At 36.7% G+C, this 16813-nt stretch overlaps 1 protein-coding gene across 1 annotated transcript in view; it reads right to left on the reverse strand.

Annotated features, from left to right (window-relative positions):
• Positions 1 to 3967: 3967 nt before the first annotated feature.
• LOC123566448 (uncharacterized) overlaps positions 3968 to 16813 on the reverse strand; it is a 43466-nt gene continuing 30620 nt past the window's right edge. Inside the window, exons 17-24 of the mRNA XM_045360556.2 lie at positions 15653 to 15910; positions 13030 to 13218; positions 9084 to 9251; positions 7645 to 7898; positions 7253 to 7353; positions 6389 to 6463; positions 5672 to 5944; positions 3968 to 4858 (exon numbers count right to left, since the gene is read on the reverse strand). Coding sequence (XP_045216491.2) covers positions 4566 to 4858; positions 5672 to 5944; positions 6389 to 6463; positions 7253 to 7353; positions 7645 to 7898; positions 9084 to 9251; positions 13030 to 13218; positions 15653 to 15910 — 1611 coding nt within the window. The 3' untranslated portion in view covers positions 3968 to 4565. The remainder of the gene's footprint in view (positions 4859 to 5671; positions 5945 to 6388; positions 6464 to 7252; positions 7354 to 7644; positions 7899 to 9083; positions 9252 to 13029; positions 13219 to 15652; positions 15911 to 16813) is intronic.

The raw sequence follows: 16813 nt of genomic DNA on the forward strand, positions 1-16813 counted from the left end.
CTTCGATGTCACATGACAAAACTACGACACTTATGGGCAAAGTAAATTAAAAACAAGGAGCCACGTTCAATAAACGCTTGATGCCCCCGGTGGCATCCTTGTCGATCGATTTTGCACCTTATGGTTAAAGTAACTCTAAGGCTAAAATGAGGTCAAGGTCAAACTGAGGTCAGGTGATGTTTGAAGATGAGGTATGGTCATAGGTTACATCTGCATTAGTATCAATTCATTCTAGTAAGGAGTATTGATTCTAGACGAAATGGTTCTATATGGTTAACCAAAAGGTGGCCCATATAAAGCAACCTAAGTCCAAAACGAGGTCAAGGTCAAACTGAGGTCAGGTGTTGTTTGAAGATGAGGAATGGTCACAGGTTACATCTTTATTAGTATCAATTCATTCTTGTAAGCGGTATTGATGCTAGACGAAATGGTCCCATTTGGTTCACTTCGTACGGACGGACAAACGGACAGGACAATCACTCTATGCCTCCCGCATCAGTAGATGCCGGGGGCATAAAAATGTAACCGTCGAGAAATGTAACGATTTTTTTCTGCTTTGCCAAATATTCACATAAACGGAATCCGGTAGGTCAATTATTGGGTTCTATATAATGAAGGTCAATTATTGGGTTCTATGTAAGGCAGGTCAATTATTGGGTTCTACGTAAGGTAGGTCAATAATTGGGTTCTACGTAAGGCAAGATACGTCAATTATTGTGTTCTACATACGGTAGGTCAATTATTGGGTTCTACACAAGATAAATTCGGTCAATTATTGTGTTCTACGTAAGAAAAGGTGGGTCAAATACTGCGTTCTACATAAGATAGGTCAATAACTGGGTTCTACATAAGGTATAGTAGGTCAATTATTGTGATCTACATAAGGTAAGGTAGATCAATAACTGGGTTCTACATAAGGTAGACCAATTATTGGGTTATAGTAATGTTGGTCAATTATTGGGTTCTACATAGGATAGGTCAATTATTGGGTTCTAAGTTAAGTAAGGTAGGTCAATAATTTGGTTCTACGTAAGGCAAGGTAGGTCAATCGCTGGGTTCTACTTAAGATAGGTCAATTATTGGATTCTGCATAAGGTAAAGTAGGTCAATTATTGTGTTCTACGTAAGGCAAGGTAGGTCAATTACTGGGTTCTACAAGTTAGGATAATTATTGGGTTCTACATAAGTAGGTAAATTATTGGGATCTACGTAAAGTAGGTCAATTATTGGGTTACATGTAAAGTAGGTCAATTACTGGGTTCTACATAAGGTAGGCCAATTAATGGGTTCTAGTAATGTAGGACAATTATTGGGTTCTAAATAGGATAGGTCAATTATTGGGTTCTACGTTAGGTAAGGTAGATCAATTACTGGGTTTTATGTTAGGTAAGGTAGGTCAATTATTGGGCTCTACGTAATTTAATGTAGGTAAATTATAGGGTTCCACATAAGGCAGGTCAGGTATTTGTGTATTTCATAATACAGGTCAGTTATTGTGTACTGCATAAGGTATGGCAGTTATTAAGTATTGGATCATGTAGAGTAGCGAAATGAGGCACCCGCGGGTATCCCATGATGTTTATTACATTATAGTGTATTATATAAGGTTAATCAAAGAATACCATATTCTTATAATTTTCGACTAATATTCATTGACAATTTGACACATTTCAGCAACATTCATTTGCCACAAAACTGAATACAGGACTGTCATGCTTATTTTATATTCACTTTTCAGTCTTCAGGTGAAATGGATGGGCGACCATCAATAACGAAGCCGTCAACTATGGACCAGCTCTCATTGCTCAGACTTGTATAACAAAAAGCAACATTCCTATCAAGTCAAAAATCAACTGAGATTGAACAAATGTTGTGATCAGAGAAGAACCATAAATACTAAACCAAAGTCTCATTGCAACAAAAAGGCTGTCATGGAATACCTCTACTACTGCAAATGTGTTCCCTGACAAAACTAGAACAAGGGATTGTGTTGTTTTTGTTTAAAATGTCTAATGATTTTACCATTTTCAAGAAATATCCATTTTCTGTTAAAAACGCAATAGCCCGATGTATATGGCACAGTAGTAACCAAAAAGCAGAGACAGTCAAGACATTGTCTCTGCCATTAAAGCACAGAAAACATACTTTTGCTACTATTTCATTTAGCCGAGTTAGTAATAGATTTTCTAAGTTTTCCATTACACTGTATTTAATCTACACCGATTTGTTTCATGTATTTACTTACCTGTTAAAAAAATTGTATGTCGCATATTGGCTCAAAGCCATTTTTCTTTGCTATTTAGGCTCTGAAAAAAAACTTTTTTGCTGGGTTTAACATTACACTGACACAATTATGTCATATGGTGACTTTCCAACTTTTGATGGGGGAGGAAGCGCCTAGGTAAAACTCAATGCATTATTTCATCACAAGCATTCACCTTAGTTGAACAATCGGCTGGAAGACGTCCTCACAAGATGAATTCAATGCCCAAAGCAAGGCTCGAACTCAAAGTGGTGATGGGAAAGTGATTCAGTCAGTCAGTGACCTTCAGGTATCCAATCCACAAATAGATAACATTTCGATGCCTGGCGACGCCATATTTTTTTTTTTGTATCGTTTGAGAGTTGTGCCTGTTGAACAAGAATTAGTAAATAAGATGACCAAAATATGCAAGAATCATTACAGTTATGTATTTTGACTACGAAATGGTAAATCTTACACTGTGACTAAAGCTGCTTTTGAGAAGAGCATATGTCTCCCACAACTGCATGATATTATTAGATTGGCACATCTTCTCCATTATGTATCCGAGTCAACCATGCACCAATACATGTATCACTGGCATCAGTGTATAGAGCGATTTTCGGTAATTCAAGGGCCATAATTCCTAAGTGCCATGGCCCGTTTGGCTAGTTATCGAACTTGGCCGAGGGCTTATTGTCAAACACATTTTGTTCAAGTTTGGTGAAGATCGGATGAGAACTGTTCGACTTAGCGCGCGTACAATATTTGTGACAGACAGACACACACAAACAGCAGTAAATCTTATGTAGAAACCGACATAATAACTGGATTTCTGTTGAAATATCATCAAACTAAAAATTCTTCAACATAATTTTGTCATGTAATTTATATTTTCTGTTTCAGTAGACAATACACTTTCAAATGATACCAAAATAATATGAGCTTACCAGGCATCAATATTTGATAACACTGTTATATAGAAATTTGTTATCTGTGAATCGGATACCTTAAGCACTTGGCAACCAAGGCCCCAAAATGACAAACATAAATCGCATACATGTATTACACACACTCCGACAGGAAGTAATAAATTCTAACACGATCCGATTTGTTTTCTTATTAAACAAAGAAGGCTGGAAACAGTGAATTATTAAACAACAATTCACTGTTCTGACGTCACAACTATTACGTCAAGCGGCATACCAGCGCGCTCGAAAAGAACCCGATTGAAAACGGGCAAATATTTAATGCATGCCGACAAGGGTGTACTTTAAAGTCCTTTATAACGTGTTAGAATCGAAATAATATATCTCATTTAGTGATTTGCTCTTGAATAAATCAATGTTTGTCATTCAGATGCATAGCATTATATCACTCGGGCTGCGCCCTCGCGATATAATTCCTTCGCATCTGAACTCCAGTGATTTATTCAGCGACAAATCACCGATGAGTCATATCAATTCTTAAGTAACGTACAAATATCGGTAGACGTCACGCGCATAAGAGCACTAACGTATATTCTTGTTCTCCAAAAGCAAATGGCAAGTTTCTTAAGATTAATAGTCCCAGGACTGGGAGGGGTTTATAGCAAAAATCTTTTGCAATAAAAGCACTCTCTAGCTAGGTACTTCTGTTTTTGCAAAAATACCTGGCAAATAGACTGTTTGAATCTCAAGTTTCTTGTAAGATTAAAATACATGTAGTAAAATATCAATGCTTGCAACAGGTTTTACAAAGTTTATTATCAATAACAAGACAAAAATATCATTAACAAACATCATGTTATATGTAGTATCTACATGATTTTTTAAAGAAATTTTAGAAAATTCCCATTTAAAATCACTTTTCAAGACTGTCAACACAATTGCACAGTTTTCAGTCAAGTATACCAGACCTCCTGCTAGTTCTACCTTTACACAGAGACCAGACTAGTCAAGCACAAGCTCTACTCTCGGAAGAAGAACTATCTGCAGATAACTTCAGAAAGTCTACACAGGAACATATCCTGACAAATCAGCCCAGTAGAAACAGTCTACCTTAGTCCTCACCGCTAATTCAGTACCTTATACTGAGCAAAATCTGTCAATCTTAGAATTGTACAACACTTCATAACTGTTCAATGTACAGCACCAGTAATAAAACCACGTTAGTCCTCTGATCAGTGCCACATCTCCATCAAGACTTGTTTTCCAGCAGCGACAAGTACTGAAAACTTTCTTGTTGCACAGCTCAAAAAATCTATTTTCATTTTGAAAATATTTCTTTGAAAGATGTAAACATTGTTTCAAGATCAATTTTTTCCACAATGACCTTGACATTTTCACTGCCAGTATGCCCGTGGCCTTCCTGTTGAGGGTGGTGGCGGGGGCGGTGGTGGTTGTCGTAGCAAATTATTTTCGTCTCTGGTGTATGATGGTACATACTGTGGATTAAATCCGCGTGTTTTATCACCCGTATCTGGTGACCTTGACCTCTGAGTGTCAAACTGTGGAGGGGGTGGGGGTGGCGGTTGTTGTTGCTGTGGCAAGCTGCTTGGGCTATATCCTTGTGATGTTGCCATGCTGTACTGCGAGTATGTTTGACCATAAACACTCTGCTGAGGACTGCTCATTCCTGTACGGAAAAAAATAGCAAGGTAATTAGCGAACATATTCCTGCAATGAGCAAAATTGCAAGGTAAATTGGCGATTTTTTTTTTGGCAAAGAGCAAAACAGCAAGATAATTTGGGAAATTTTCCTGAAATGCACAAAACTGAAAGATAAATGGTAAAAGTATTTCTACAACACTATACAGATTGTTGGTAGTCTTATTGACTGACTATACCTGCAAGAACATTTTTCATATTGCTCTCTTAGTATCTAGGTTTTCATACAAATTCTTTACTTAAAGGTTTCTACAGGATCCACTTTTTAGCATATTTCTAACCATTTGTTGCTAAAAAAAATCTGATATACAACAAGTCTATGTTTAATGTCATCTATGTACCTGGTTCACAAAATGAAATTTTTTACTTGCAATATTATCACAGGGTCCAATTTGTCTTATTGATTGATGCAATTCACCTTCTTTGACATACTGGATACTGGTAGAGTACAAATAAGAGGGCCATGAAGATTCTGTATTGCACATGGTCACCGGACTTATTTTTACCCTGGATGACCATGTTTGATGTAACTCATGTAAAGAATAATCTCTTTAGTGTTAACCAAGCTTCCAAAATATGTCCTAGTGAACTAGTTTTTAAGCAAACATGATCAAGATTCGAACTCTATCTACATTAATAATGACACATATTCTGACAAAACAGTTTGCAATACTCCAAGAGCCAGTTTCAAGCTTGTATCCTCATTTCGCACCCGTAACAGTTTCGGCAAAAGAAATCCCTATTCAAAAACGAGCTGAAAATAAAACCTTTCTATTCTTACCTACATACTGCTGAGCTGCATTCTGACCATCCTGTATATACTGTTGTTGTTGTTGTTGTTGCTGCTGATATTGTTGATCATGTTGATACTCCTGCCCCGGGGACTGTCCCCCATTCTGAGCCACGCCCCCATACTGACTGTAGGTGTTCGTGGTCTGTGTACTGTACAACTGAGGTGTACTAGAGTATTGGTTGAAGGAAAACTTCTTCATCTCCTTTGCTTGACTAGCTATAGATGATGGAATATCTACATCATCATCTTCATCATGGAAACCTATAGGAGAAATATCATCTTACATTAATTATAACAAGCTAACAGAATTACAGCCGCCTTAATTTAGTTAAGATCAAATATAAAGTATTCCCCTTAAAAGGAGACATCATTTTTATTCTCAAAACTAAAATTACTGAGCTAATGAAAATCAAAAGAATTTTTTCTTTTCAATCCATATACACACCAAGAAAGATGACAAAACAAGAAATACAAACTGAATCTTGGTTTTTATTGTGACAGTAACTTCAGCAAGACTATGAATATTATTGCAGCCTGTAGTTTCCCCCAACATTAAATCCTTTGTCATTACAGAAAATGCCGTATTTGTAGAATGCTTCAAGTAAATGAAATTTACTTCTAGCACTCAGAACAAGAAAAATGTCTGTATCAGTTCATTAGTAAATACTACAAAATAACAAAATCTTATGCAAACAAGTTTCCTACCTTTAGATTTTTTCCTTGGTTCTTGACCAGCCTGCTGGGACAGTCCAGGTGATTGCCTCTTCAAAGGATTTACAACTAAATAAAGATAAAAATCCATTAGTAATTATCAGTGCTTCAGAATGGAAGTATTTAATCATGCCTTTCATTGTCAATAGATTAATTTCACTGAAACTGCAAAATTAGGAAAGTGTAAGCAAATATCAGAAAACTAGACACATTAAACTGTTTCTAAAATAATCCATGAACTCTCGTATTAAATGTGTTCTTTAAAATGTAAACAAGGAGCTGCCTTCAGTAAACGCTTGATGCCCCCAGTGGCATCCTTGTCGATACAAAGCAACCCGAAACGAGATCAAGTTCAAGGTCAAGGTCAAACTGAGGTCAGGTGACGTCTGAAGATGAGGAATGGTCACAGGTTACATCTGCATTAGTATCAAGTCATTCTAATTAAGGGTATTGATGCTAGACGAAACGGTCCCATTTGTAGTGCCTTTGTAGTGCCATCTCGTACGGATGGACGGATGAACTGACAGACAGGACAATCACTATATGCCTCCCGCATCAGTAGATGCCGAGGGCATAAAAAAAGAAGCACTATCTCCGACTATGGCAGTGAATTTGTCTAGCATATAAGTGACTTGAACAATAATGATGAGTGTAGGTAAATTACAGCTGAAGTTGCCCCACTGTGAAGTGCTTTTCAAATAAAGGTCATGCCCTTCCAATGGACAGACAAAGCAATTGCAGTACAGGGTGCCAGAACTTGTTTTGTGGGAGTATGAACACATAAAACAATTATAGACAGACTGCAATTATTATCCACAAGAAATTCAAGCACAACAAGGAGCTGTTGTGCAAACTTACCGGGAGGTGGAGGTGGGGGCATCAACACCTTGTCTTCACTTAGAGGCTCTCCTCCTGGGGTGGTTGTCTGACCAGCTGCAACCTGCAGTTCACCATCCACTCTGTAATGAAAATGTTTGATATTGCCCTGAACCTTTTTGTTCCTGTATTAAACACTAAATGAAACATGTAACACTGTAATTTCAAAGTGGGACAGATAATGGTTTGCTAATTATGTACCATCTTTTTTTACATACTAAAATAAGAAATGAAATCTGTTTCAATGATGATGCAATTTTCAGATATACATATCCATATAGCTGTATGTATATATGTATAGACCTGAAAGTCCCTTTTTGTAGAAATATGATATTATTTTTGGCTGATGCGCAGGAAACAAGTCAGTATTTTACCTTGTTTGTTCTTGTATCTGTGCAATCTGTTGTTGTTGTTGTTGCTGCAACTGCTGTTGTTGTTGTTGCTGAAACATTTGCTGTTGCTGCTGTTGTTGTTGCACTTGCTGCTGACTGACTACAGTGAACTGTTGTGGTTGTTGCTGCATAACAGGTGCTTGTTGTTGTGGTTGCTGTACCACTTGTCCACTGTAGATCAGTTGTTGTTGTTGTTGCTGCTGTTGTAGCTCAGGCTGTGGTGGAGGCAGCACTTGCTAGTAACAAACAAAATGGAATGACAATAACCTTTGCAGTGAGCAACACATTACAACGCTTCCATTAAGTCTAGAACTTTATCACGTCTGAAACATTGCATAACCTAATTTCACTTGGGTAATACTGTGAAATCATTTAAATTCGCTGGCATGAAATTTCGCACAAACGTGAAAAAGGACCGTTTCGCGCAGGCTTTAATTCGCGCATTTATAATTTATAAATGAAAAAATAACAATAGCGCAGTCTTAAATTCGGGAATCGGTTCTAGCACGAAATACGCAAAAATTCGTCCTACGCGAATAAAAATGATTTCATAGTAATTAGCTTTTACTCAGACTTATCATAAGACACTCTGTTTAAATTAGAACTGAAATATAAGATCTATATCATATTTAAATGAAACTTAAAGTCTGTAGTTTGTAGCATCCTCGTGCATATGTCGTTAAAAAAAGTTTCTGAAATAGTGCGATATTTATTTTTAAACTCAATGTTTAAGCATGCTTTGTTTTACCAAAGCAGAAACTGGCAGGCACTCGGAAATGAAGTGGTCATTTAGAATTCGTGATGTCATGTTAAAACTATGAATACATTAAAATCACAAATGCTAAACAAATATATAAATAATAAATATATATACTCTGACCTCTGAAAACAAAGAAAAACTTGACATACATTTTAAAAGGCACTGGCCTTCAGATCATTCGAAAAAAAAAAAAAAAAAAAAAAAAAAAAAAAAAAATATATATATATATATATATATATTTTTTTTTGAGATATCTGGCAATTAATGCTATAGTCCTTGAATGCTTTAAAACTTAATTACTGACAGACTATATGTTACAGAAACACATGAGAATTGGTAGTTTTTTTACTACTTTTTTTATGATATTTTAACTTGAGGTAAACTGCTTCGGAGATAAATATTTATATTTAAGAAGTATTAAACACTAAATCCTCTATAGCGGTATTGGTAACGACAGAGGAAAATTTCTTTATTGCCGCGGCAGTCCAGCTTCGATTCCCGACATGGTCATCTTTTTTTCTTGATTTGGCATTTTAAAAATAGTTTAGAAACGAATACTCATACTTTAATGTTCATATTATGGCCAAACTTCAATTTGAAAGAAAGATAATTTTTTAAGCCAAGATCTGGAGGTCAGTGCTTTTAAAATATAGATATGTACCTGCTGTGCATACAGTAACTGTTGCTGTTGTTGTGCTGGGTCAGCACTTACAGTCTGTGTGATCTGCTGAGGCTGCTGCTGAGTGGGCTGGGGCTGTTGCTGCTGGGGTGTGGGTTGTGCTGTCTGACCAGGCTGTACCATCAGATTGGTCAAGTGAGGAGGCCCGTGCTATATCAAAATTTTATCACGAAGGATTAGATCTTAACTTTTCTATATGCCTCACGCGAGACAGTAAAAGGCCCAAAAAGCACCTTCAGACATACACCTGTTTCTGTATTAACTGTACAAAGCCTCTTTAAAAGTTCTTAAATCTTGTATGTCCAACAGGAATAAAGATTTTGTTTTGTTATTTAACACTAGATCTGGTAAATAATTCCTAAAAGATTCCTCCTCTTTAGTTTAGCATGAAAATTTGGCATTAAATTACCTGCTGGTATCAAACTATCAGGGACACTTCAAACATTCAAAAACAATAGCAAACAAGAGGCCAAAATGGGCCTAAGTCGCTCACCTGAAGAAAACCTTAACCATCTGACTTTGCTTCTAACTACGTTTGATGAAAACCCTTTAAACTGTTCATAAAAACAATAAGTATTTATAAATACTTTCTATATTTTGCTGCCACGCACCCAACACGGATAAATATCACAAGAAATCGTAAGTGTCCCCAACTGAACATATTTGGGACAGGACCTTTTCATCATATGAATATCCCTCAAGCAGTTCATGAGAAAAAGTTCTGTACTTTATGGTATTTCTATTTTTAGCTCTACTGGCCCAAGTGCCCCCATTTGAACAAATGTGGGACAGGACCTTAATAATGGTATTATAGACTAAGTCTGATATACCGTAGATCAGTCTAGGGGTTCAGGAAAAGAAGTTCTTGAAAGGTTTTTCTATAGTTAGCTCTGACGGCCCCTAAAAGGGGCCAAGGAGAACTATTTGTACAGACTTGATAGATGTCCACGCCAGGATGCTACTGACCAAGTTTGGTGCAATTCTGACCAGCAGTTTCAGAGAAGAAGATGTTTAAGTAAAATAGTTGCTGCAGGACACAGGATGCCAGACTATCCACCTATACCAATAGGACACAGGTTCAGGTGATCTAAAAAGGGAAACTGAGAAGCCATCTGCTGACACTTTTCCTAAAAACATAAGCCATTCAAATAACACCAGCTACTTTGGCACTGGAGAAACGAAAATATTTTAAGGAAAATAATTCTGGTGTAAACGTGAAAGAATTTAATTAGATTTGCTGAAACACCTATCCATTTCATTTAATTTTTAACAAATTATATGCATTTATACACAATGACAAAGACACTAGCAATGATGACGATTTCAATAGATCAGGGATAACACAATGTTGATTTTAACAAAAATGTGTACAGAAGCAGCTAAGAGCATGCACAAACATTCAAACTATATGCCTATGTCTGTTACAAAAATATGGCTGCAAAAGAACAACAAATGCATTTTAATAAATTAAAGGGCAGTATCTCTAGTAATACTAAGCTGACACTCAAAAGATATGGACATAAGTTAATACAAACACTCCCACACACACACACACCCCAAATAACCACTCAATGTGACAAACTGTTACCTAGATTGAACTGCAGATGGACAAAAAAATGGGACTGCAAATGGCCAAAAAAATGTACTGCAGATGGCAAAAAAAGACACTGTTAGGGCAATTAACTCTGGTCATACAAAATCAATTTGCAGAGAATTATGTAAGAGTGTATTTAAGTACTTAAATACCTACACCAAACACAAACTCCATGTGACTAACCATTATCAAGATACAAGTGAGCAAAAAAATGCAGTTTTTCCTTAGTAAAGGGCAATAACTCTGGCTATACTACACTGATTTTTAACAAGAGTCGCTCACCTGAAGAAAACCTCAACCATCTGACTTTGCTTCTAACTAGGTTTAGTGAAAATTCTTTAAGCTGTTTATTAAAACAGAAGTTGTGTAAAGATTTTCTATATTTTGCTGAAGAAATAATTCAAAGGTATTTCTATTCTAACTCTAGTAGCCCTAAAATGGGCCAAAGTGCCCAACTTTGAACATTTGGCGTAAGACCTTAAAACGATGCTTCAGACCAAGTCTGATGAAGATCCATCAAGTGGTTCATAAGAAGAAGTACTTTAAAAAGTATTTCTATTTTTAATGCTAGCAGTCCCTAAAAGGGGCCAAGTGTCCCCCAACTGAAAACATTTTGGAGAGGATCTTATAATGATGCTACAAACTAAGTTTGATGAAGATCCACTGAGCAGTTCACAAGAAGAAATCATACTTTTTGACCTATCAGGCCCTACAAGGGACTGTCCCCATCTGAATAAATTTCAAAGAGGACTTACTATTGATGCTACGAACCATGTTTGATGAAGATCCATCCAGCCGCTCATTAGAAGAAGTTGTTTGAAGGTATTTCTAATTTAAGCTCTAGCATCCCCTAAAAGGGGCAAAGTGCCCCAATTTGAACAAATTTGAGAGAGGACCTTATAATGATGCTACAGACCAAGTTTGATGAAAATCCATCAAGTGGTTCATTAGAAGTTCTTTAAAGATTTTCTATTTTTAGCCCTAGCGGCCCCTGGAAGGGGCCTATGGTGAACTATTTGAACAAATTTGATGGAGGTCCATGCTACTGATCAAGTTTTGTGTAATTAGTAGTTTCAGAGAAGAAGGTGTTTAAGTAAAAAAGTTGATGCAGGACATCGAACGATGGACGCCAGATTATCTATCTATACTAATAGCTCACCCTTAACAAAGCTCAGGTGAGCTAAAAATGCAGAGCAATATATAAGCAAAAATACTGATATTCACAACAAATATCAGCTACATGCGAGCAACAAGCACCAAAATCAGTTTAATGCGAGCAACAAGCACCAAAATCAGCTAATGTGAGCAACAAGCACTAAAATCAAGTATTGCATTTTCAGTTGCAGGGGCGGCGAAATCTGATTTTGACTTGCTTGTCCCGTTTTTGTCATTTGCTATTTTTTACTTGTCTGTATGGTAGTTACATAGTAAATTCTGGTCAAATTTCACTTGTCCGTACAAACTTTGGGAAAACCTCGGCAATACAGACAATTGAATTTGCCGCCCCTGAGCTGAAGAGCAATAACTCTTATAAGAAAATCCAGAGAAGTAACTATGAGTAAATACAATTATCAACATCCAGGTAGTTCTGCAGGTTCGGATCAAAACTTTTTCTACAATGTAGAAATTTATTTCACTCTTGATTTTTTCCAAATCTTTAGAATATACTTAGAAAATTCAGCAAAAAAAAAAAAAAAAAAAAGATAGGGTAATGTGTTTGATTTTTTGCTAGAATCATTTGAAAATATTGGACATCAAGCAATTTTTCATACTGGGAGTTGGGGGAAAATCGTAACTTTCATAACATTTTTGTGAATAAATTATTTTTTTTTAACAATGTTGGTTTCAATGAAACTGTTCACAGTTGTAGGTAAGCACATGGCCCATAATGTGGTGAAATTAAATGTATAGGTCCATATGATAATTTTTGAGATATCTAACTACAATTAAAGTGAACCGCCCATTTCAAACTAATTTTTAAACATTATTTTAAATAATTTAACGTGTCAGATGTTTTAACATCATATTTTACCTTTAGAAATATAGTAATAGTGCCACTGTAATAAATTTACTCACAGACTGCCATTTATTCATGATGTTTTTCATTTTCGTATGCCAAATCTAGGCTTTATTTTACATTTTCCGGATAAATGACGTTATGTTATCACTTCCGGTTTAAAATTAAACGTGCAGAACTACCTTAATTTTAAAGCTTTAATGCAAAATAACACTTGCATAGAGAAAACAAGTGGGCAAGCTTTCAGCAGTCAGAAAGAAAAACTGTTCTACTATTTCAGCTCTTTCTTAAAACTGTATATATATCTTTGTGCGTACTTCATATCCCAGGAGACCTTCTGGAAGTTTATCATCTTGTTTCTCCTCCGTGAATCTACGTTTGGGCTCTTCTACTGGCCCTGTCTTATACACGTAGCCTGAGGGTGTGGACGTGGCAGCACTCGCACTTGAAGATGTCATCACGACGGAGGTTTGAGTCTGTGGAGAACTCATTATCATCTCCGTGTTCTGAAAGCCGCAAAACTGATACTTAACACTAGTTCCTCCCAATGATTAATTTCTGACAATTGTTCAACAGTAAATGGCCATTGGATTGTTAGGTGCTTACCAAATAGTTTTCGAGATGGAGAAAATACAAAATAACTGTCGCGGACCATGTGTTTAATGAGTCTTTAGTGTGCATAAATTCGGTACGGTACGGGAGTGGCATTAATGTAATCACGACTTCTGGAATTGGAATATCACTAATATAACGTAAGAACTTTTGCAAATTTAAATTTTTGACCCTCCCGCGACAAATTCAACAAGAGGACCATGATGGTCCTGAATCGCTCACCTCTTCCCACATGACCCAGTTTTGAGTATGACGTCGTTTTTTCTATTATTTGACATAGTGACCTAATTTATCAGCTCATGTGACCCAGTTTTGAACTTGACCTAGATATTATCAAGATAAAAATTCTGACCAATTTTCATGAAGATCCATTGAAAAATATGGTCTCTAGGGAGGTCACAAGGTTTTTCTATTATTTGACCTATTGACCTAGTTTTCGAAGGTACGTGACCCTGTTTTGACCTTTACCTAGATATCATCAAGGTGAACATTCTCACTAATTTTCATGAAGATCTCATGAAAAATATGGCCTCTAGAGAGGTCACAAGGTTTTTCTATTTCTATACCTACTGGCCTAGTTTTTGACCGCACGTGACCCAGTTTCGAAACTGATCTAGATATCATCAAGGTGAACATTCAGATCAATTTTCATGAAGATCCATTGAAAAATATGGCCTCTAGAGAGGTCAAAAGATTTTAATAATTTTAGACCTACTGACCTAGTTTTTGATCGCAGTTGACCCACTTTCAAATTTGACCTAGGTATTATCAAGATGAACATTCAGACCAACTTTCATACAGATCCCATGAAAAGTATGGCCTCTAGAGAGGTCACAAAGTTTTTTTAATTATTTGACCTACTGACCTAGTTTTTTATGGCACGTGACCCAGTTTCAAACTTGACCTAGATATCATCAAGGTGAACATTCTGACCAATTTTTATGGAGATCCATTCACAAGTATGGCCTCTAGAGAGGTCACAAGGTTTTTCTATTTTTAGACCTACTGACCTAGTTTTTGACCGCACATGACCCTGTTTCGAACTTGACCTAGATATCATCAAGATGAACATTCAGACCAATTTTCATACAGATCCCAAGAAAAATATGGCCTTTAGAGAGGTCACAAGTTTTTTCCATTATTTGACCTACTGACCTAGTTTTTGAAGGCACGTGACCCACTTTCGAACTTGACCTAGATATCATCAAGACGAACATTCAGACCAACTTTCATACAGATCCCATGAAAAAAATGGCCTCTAAAGAGGTCACAAGGTTTTTCTATTTTTTGACCTACTGACCTAGTTTTTGAAGGCACGTGACCCACTTTCGAACTTGACCTAGATATCATCAAGGTGAACATTCTGACCAATTTTCATGAAGATGTCATGAAATATATGGCCTCTAGAGAGGTCACAAAGTTTTTCTATTTTTAGACCTACTGACCTAGTTTTTGACCACACGTGACCCAGTTTCGAACTTGACCTAGATATCATCAAGATGAACATTCAGACCAATTTTCATACAGATCCCATGAAAAATATGGCCTTTAGAGAGGTCACAAGGTTTTTCTATTATTTGACCTACTGACCTAGTTTTTGATGGCACGTGACCGAGTTTCGAACTTGACCTAGATATCATCAAGGTGAATGTTCTGACCAATTTTCATGAAGATCTTGTGAAATATATGGTCTCTAGAGAGGTCACAAGGTTTTTCTATTTTTAGACCTACTGACCTAGTTTTTGAACGCACGTGACCCAGTTTCGAATCTGACCTAGATATCATCAAGGTGAATGTTCTGACCAATTTTCATGAAGATCTTGTGAAATATATGGCCTCTAGAGAGGTCACAAGGTTTTTCTATTTTTAGACCTACTGACCTAGTTTTTGATGGCACGTGACCCAGTTTCGAACTTGACCTAGATATCATCAAGATGAACATTCTGACCAACTTTCATAAAGATCCCACGAAAAATGTGACTTCTAGAGTGGTCACAAGCAAAAGTTTACGGACGCACGCACGGACGGACGACGGACACCGCACGATCACAAAAGCTCACCTTGTCACTTTGTGACAGGTGAGCTCAAAATCCGCAAAATAATTCAGGATGCAGGAATTCACAAAATAAAGATCATGTGAATATAAAGTGATTTACCATATGGAACCTGTACACTGAATGTCAGATCAACACTGTTAACAAGTCTGTGAACTTTCAATCCATTCCCACAAGTGATTAATCAGACAATAGCTTACATATGGAAAAGACAAAAGATAAACAATCAACTGCTAAATTTCTATATATTCTACGAAATAAGCAAACAACTTACATTTTGCACCTGGGTATGCTGTGGCACCACTGTGTATACTGTTCCTGGTGCTGATCCTGCAGGAATGCTGGTATAGGAAGCTGTCTGAGCTGACCAAGAGACTGGCTGAGCTACTGGTGGCTGAACAAGTGATGGTGGTTGTGGGGCTGGTGCAGGCTGAAGATTTGGATTTTGTACAGCAATCTGAGGCACTGTTGTCTGTAAGACTGGCTGCTGAATGTATGGCTGGGAACTAGAGATCACAGTCGGCTGTGGCTGCTGCAGTTAGAAATTAACAAGAGCTGTCCGTAAGACAGCCAAGCTCGACTATTCGAAATATTGTCCCAGAAGCAGGAAAATATTACCCAAAAAGGTTAAATATCAAAAGAGTTTTAAGTTCAAAAGGGGGAATAATTTGACCAAAATGCATATCAGTTATGGGACTTGCTGCTCTTAACTAGTTTTATAACCTCGAAGGCACATGTGAAGTTTCAATTCAATATCTGCAATAGTTTTGGAGATAGAAACTTGCATGTAAAACTTTAACCAGAATTTTCAAAGTCCAAAAGGGGGCATAATTTGCCCAAAATACATGCCAGAGTTATGGGACTTGATCCAGTGAGGTTAGTAATTGATCTAGAAAAAGAAAAAGTAAGTTTCAAATCTATATGCCTTTTAGAAATAGCTGTATGTACTTGCACGCAAAACTTTAACCAGAATTTTCTAAGTTCAAAGGGGCATAATTTGGCCAAAATGAAGGTCAGAGTTATGGGACTTGCTGCTATCAACTAGTTTTATAACCCGGAAGACACATGTGAAGTTTCAAATCAATATCTGCATTAGTTTTGGAGATAATAACTTGCATGTAAAACTTTAACCAAAATATTCTAAGTTTAAAAGGGGCATAATTTGCTCGAAAAAACATGTCAGAGTTTATGGGACTTGACCCAGTGAGGTTGGTAATTGATCTAGAAAAAGAAAAAATAAGTTTCAAATCTATATGCCTTTTAGAAATAGCTGTATGTACTTGCACGCAAAAACTTTAACCAGAATTTTCTATGTCTTAAAGGGGGCATAATTTGGCCAAAATGAAGGTCAGAGTTATGGGACTTGCTGCTATCAACTAGTTTTATAACCCCGAAGACACATGTGAAGTTTCAAATCAATATCTGCATTAGTTTT

The sequence above is a fragment of the Mercenaria mercenaria genome, chromosome 8 (assembly GCF_021730395.1).
Source record: "Mercenaria mercenaria strain notata chromosome 8, MADL_Memer_1, whole genome shotgun sequence".
Taxonomy (NCBI): domain Eukaryota; kingdom Metazoa; phylum Mollusca; class Bivalvia; order Venerida; family Veneridae; genus Mercenaria; species Mercenaria mercenaria.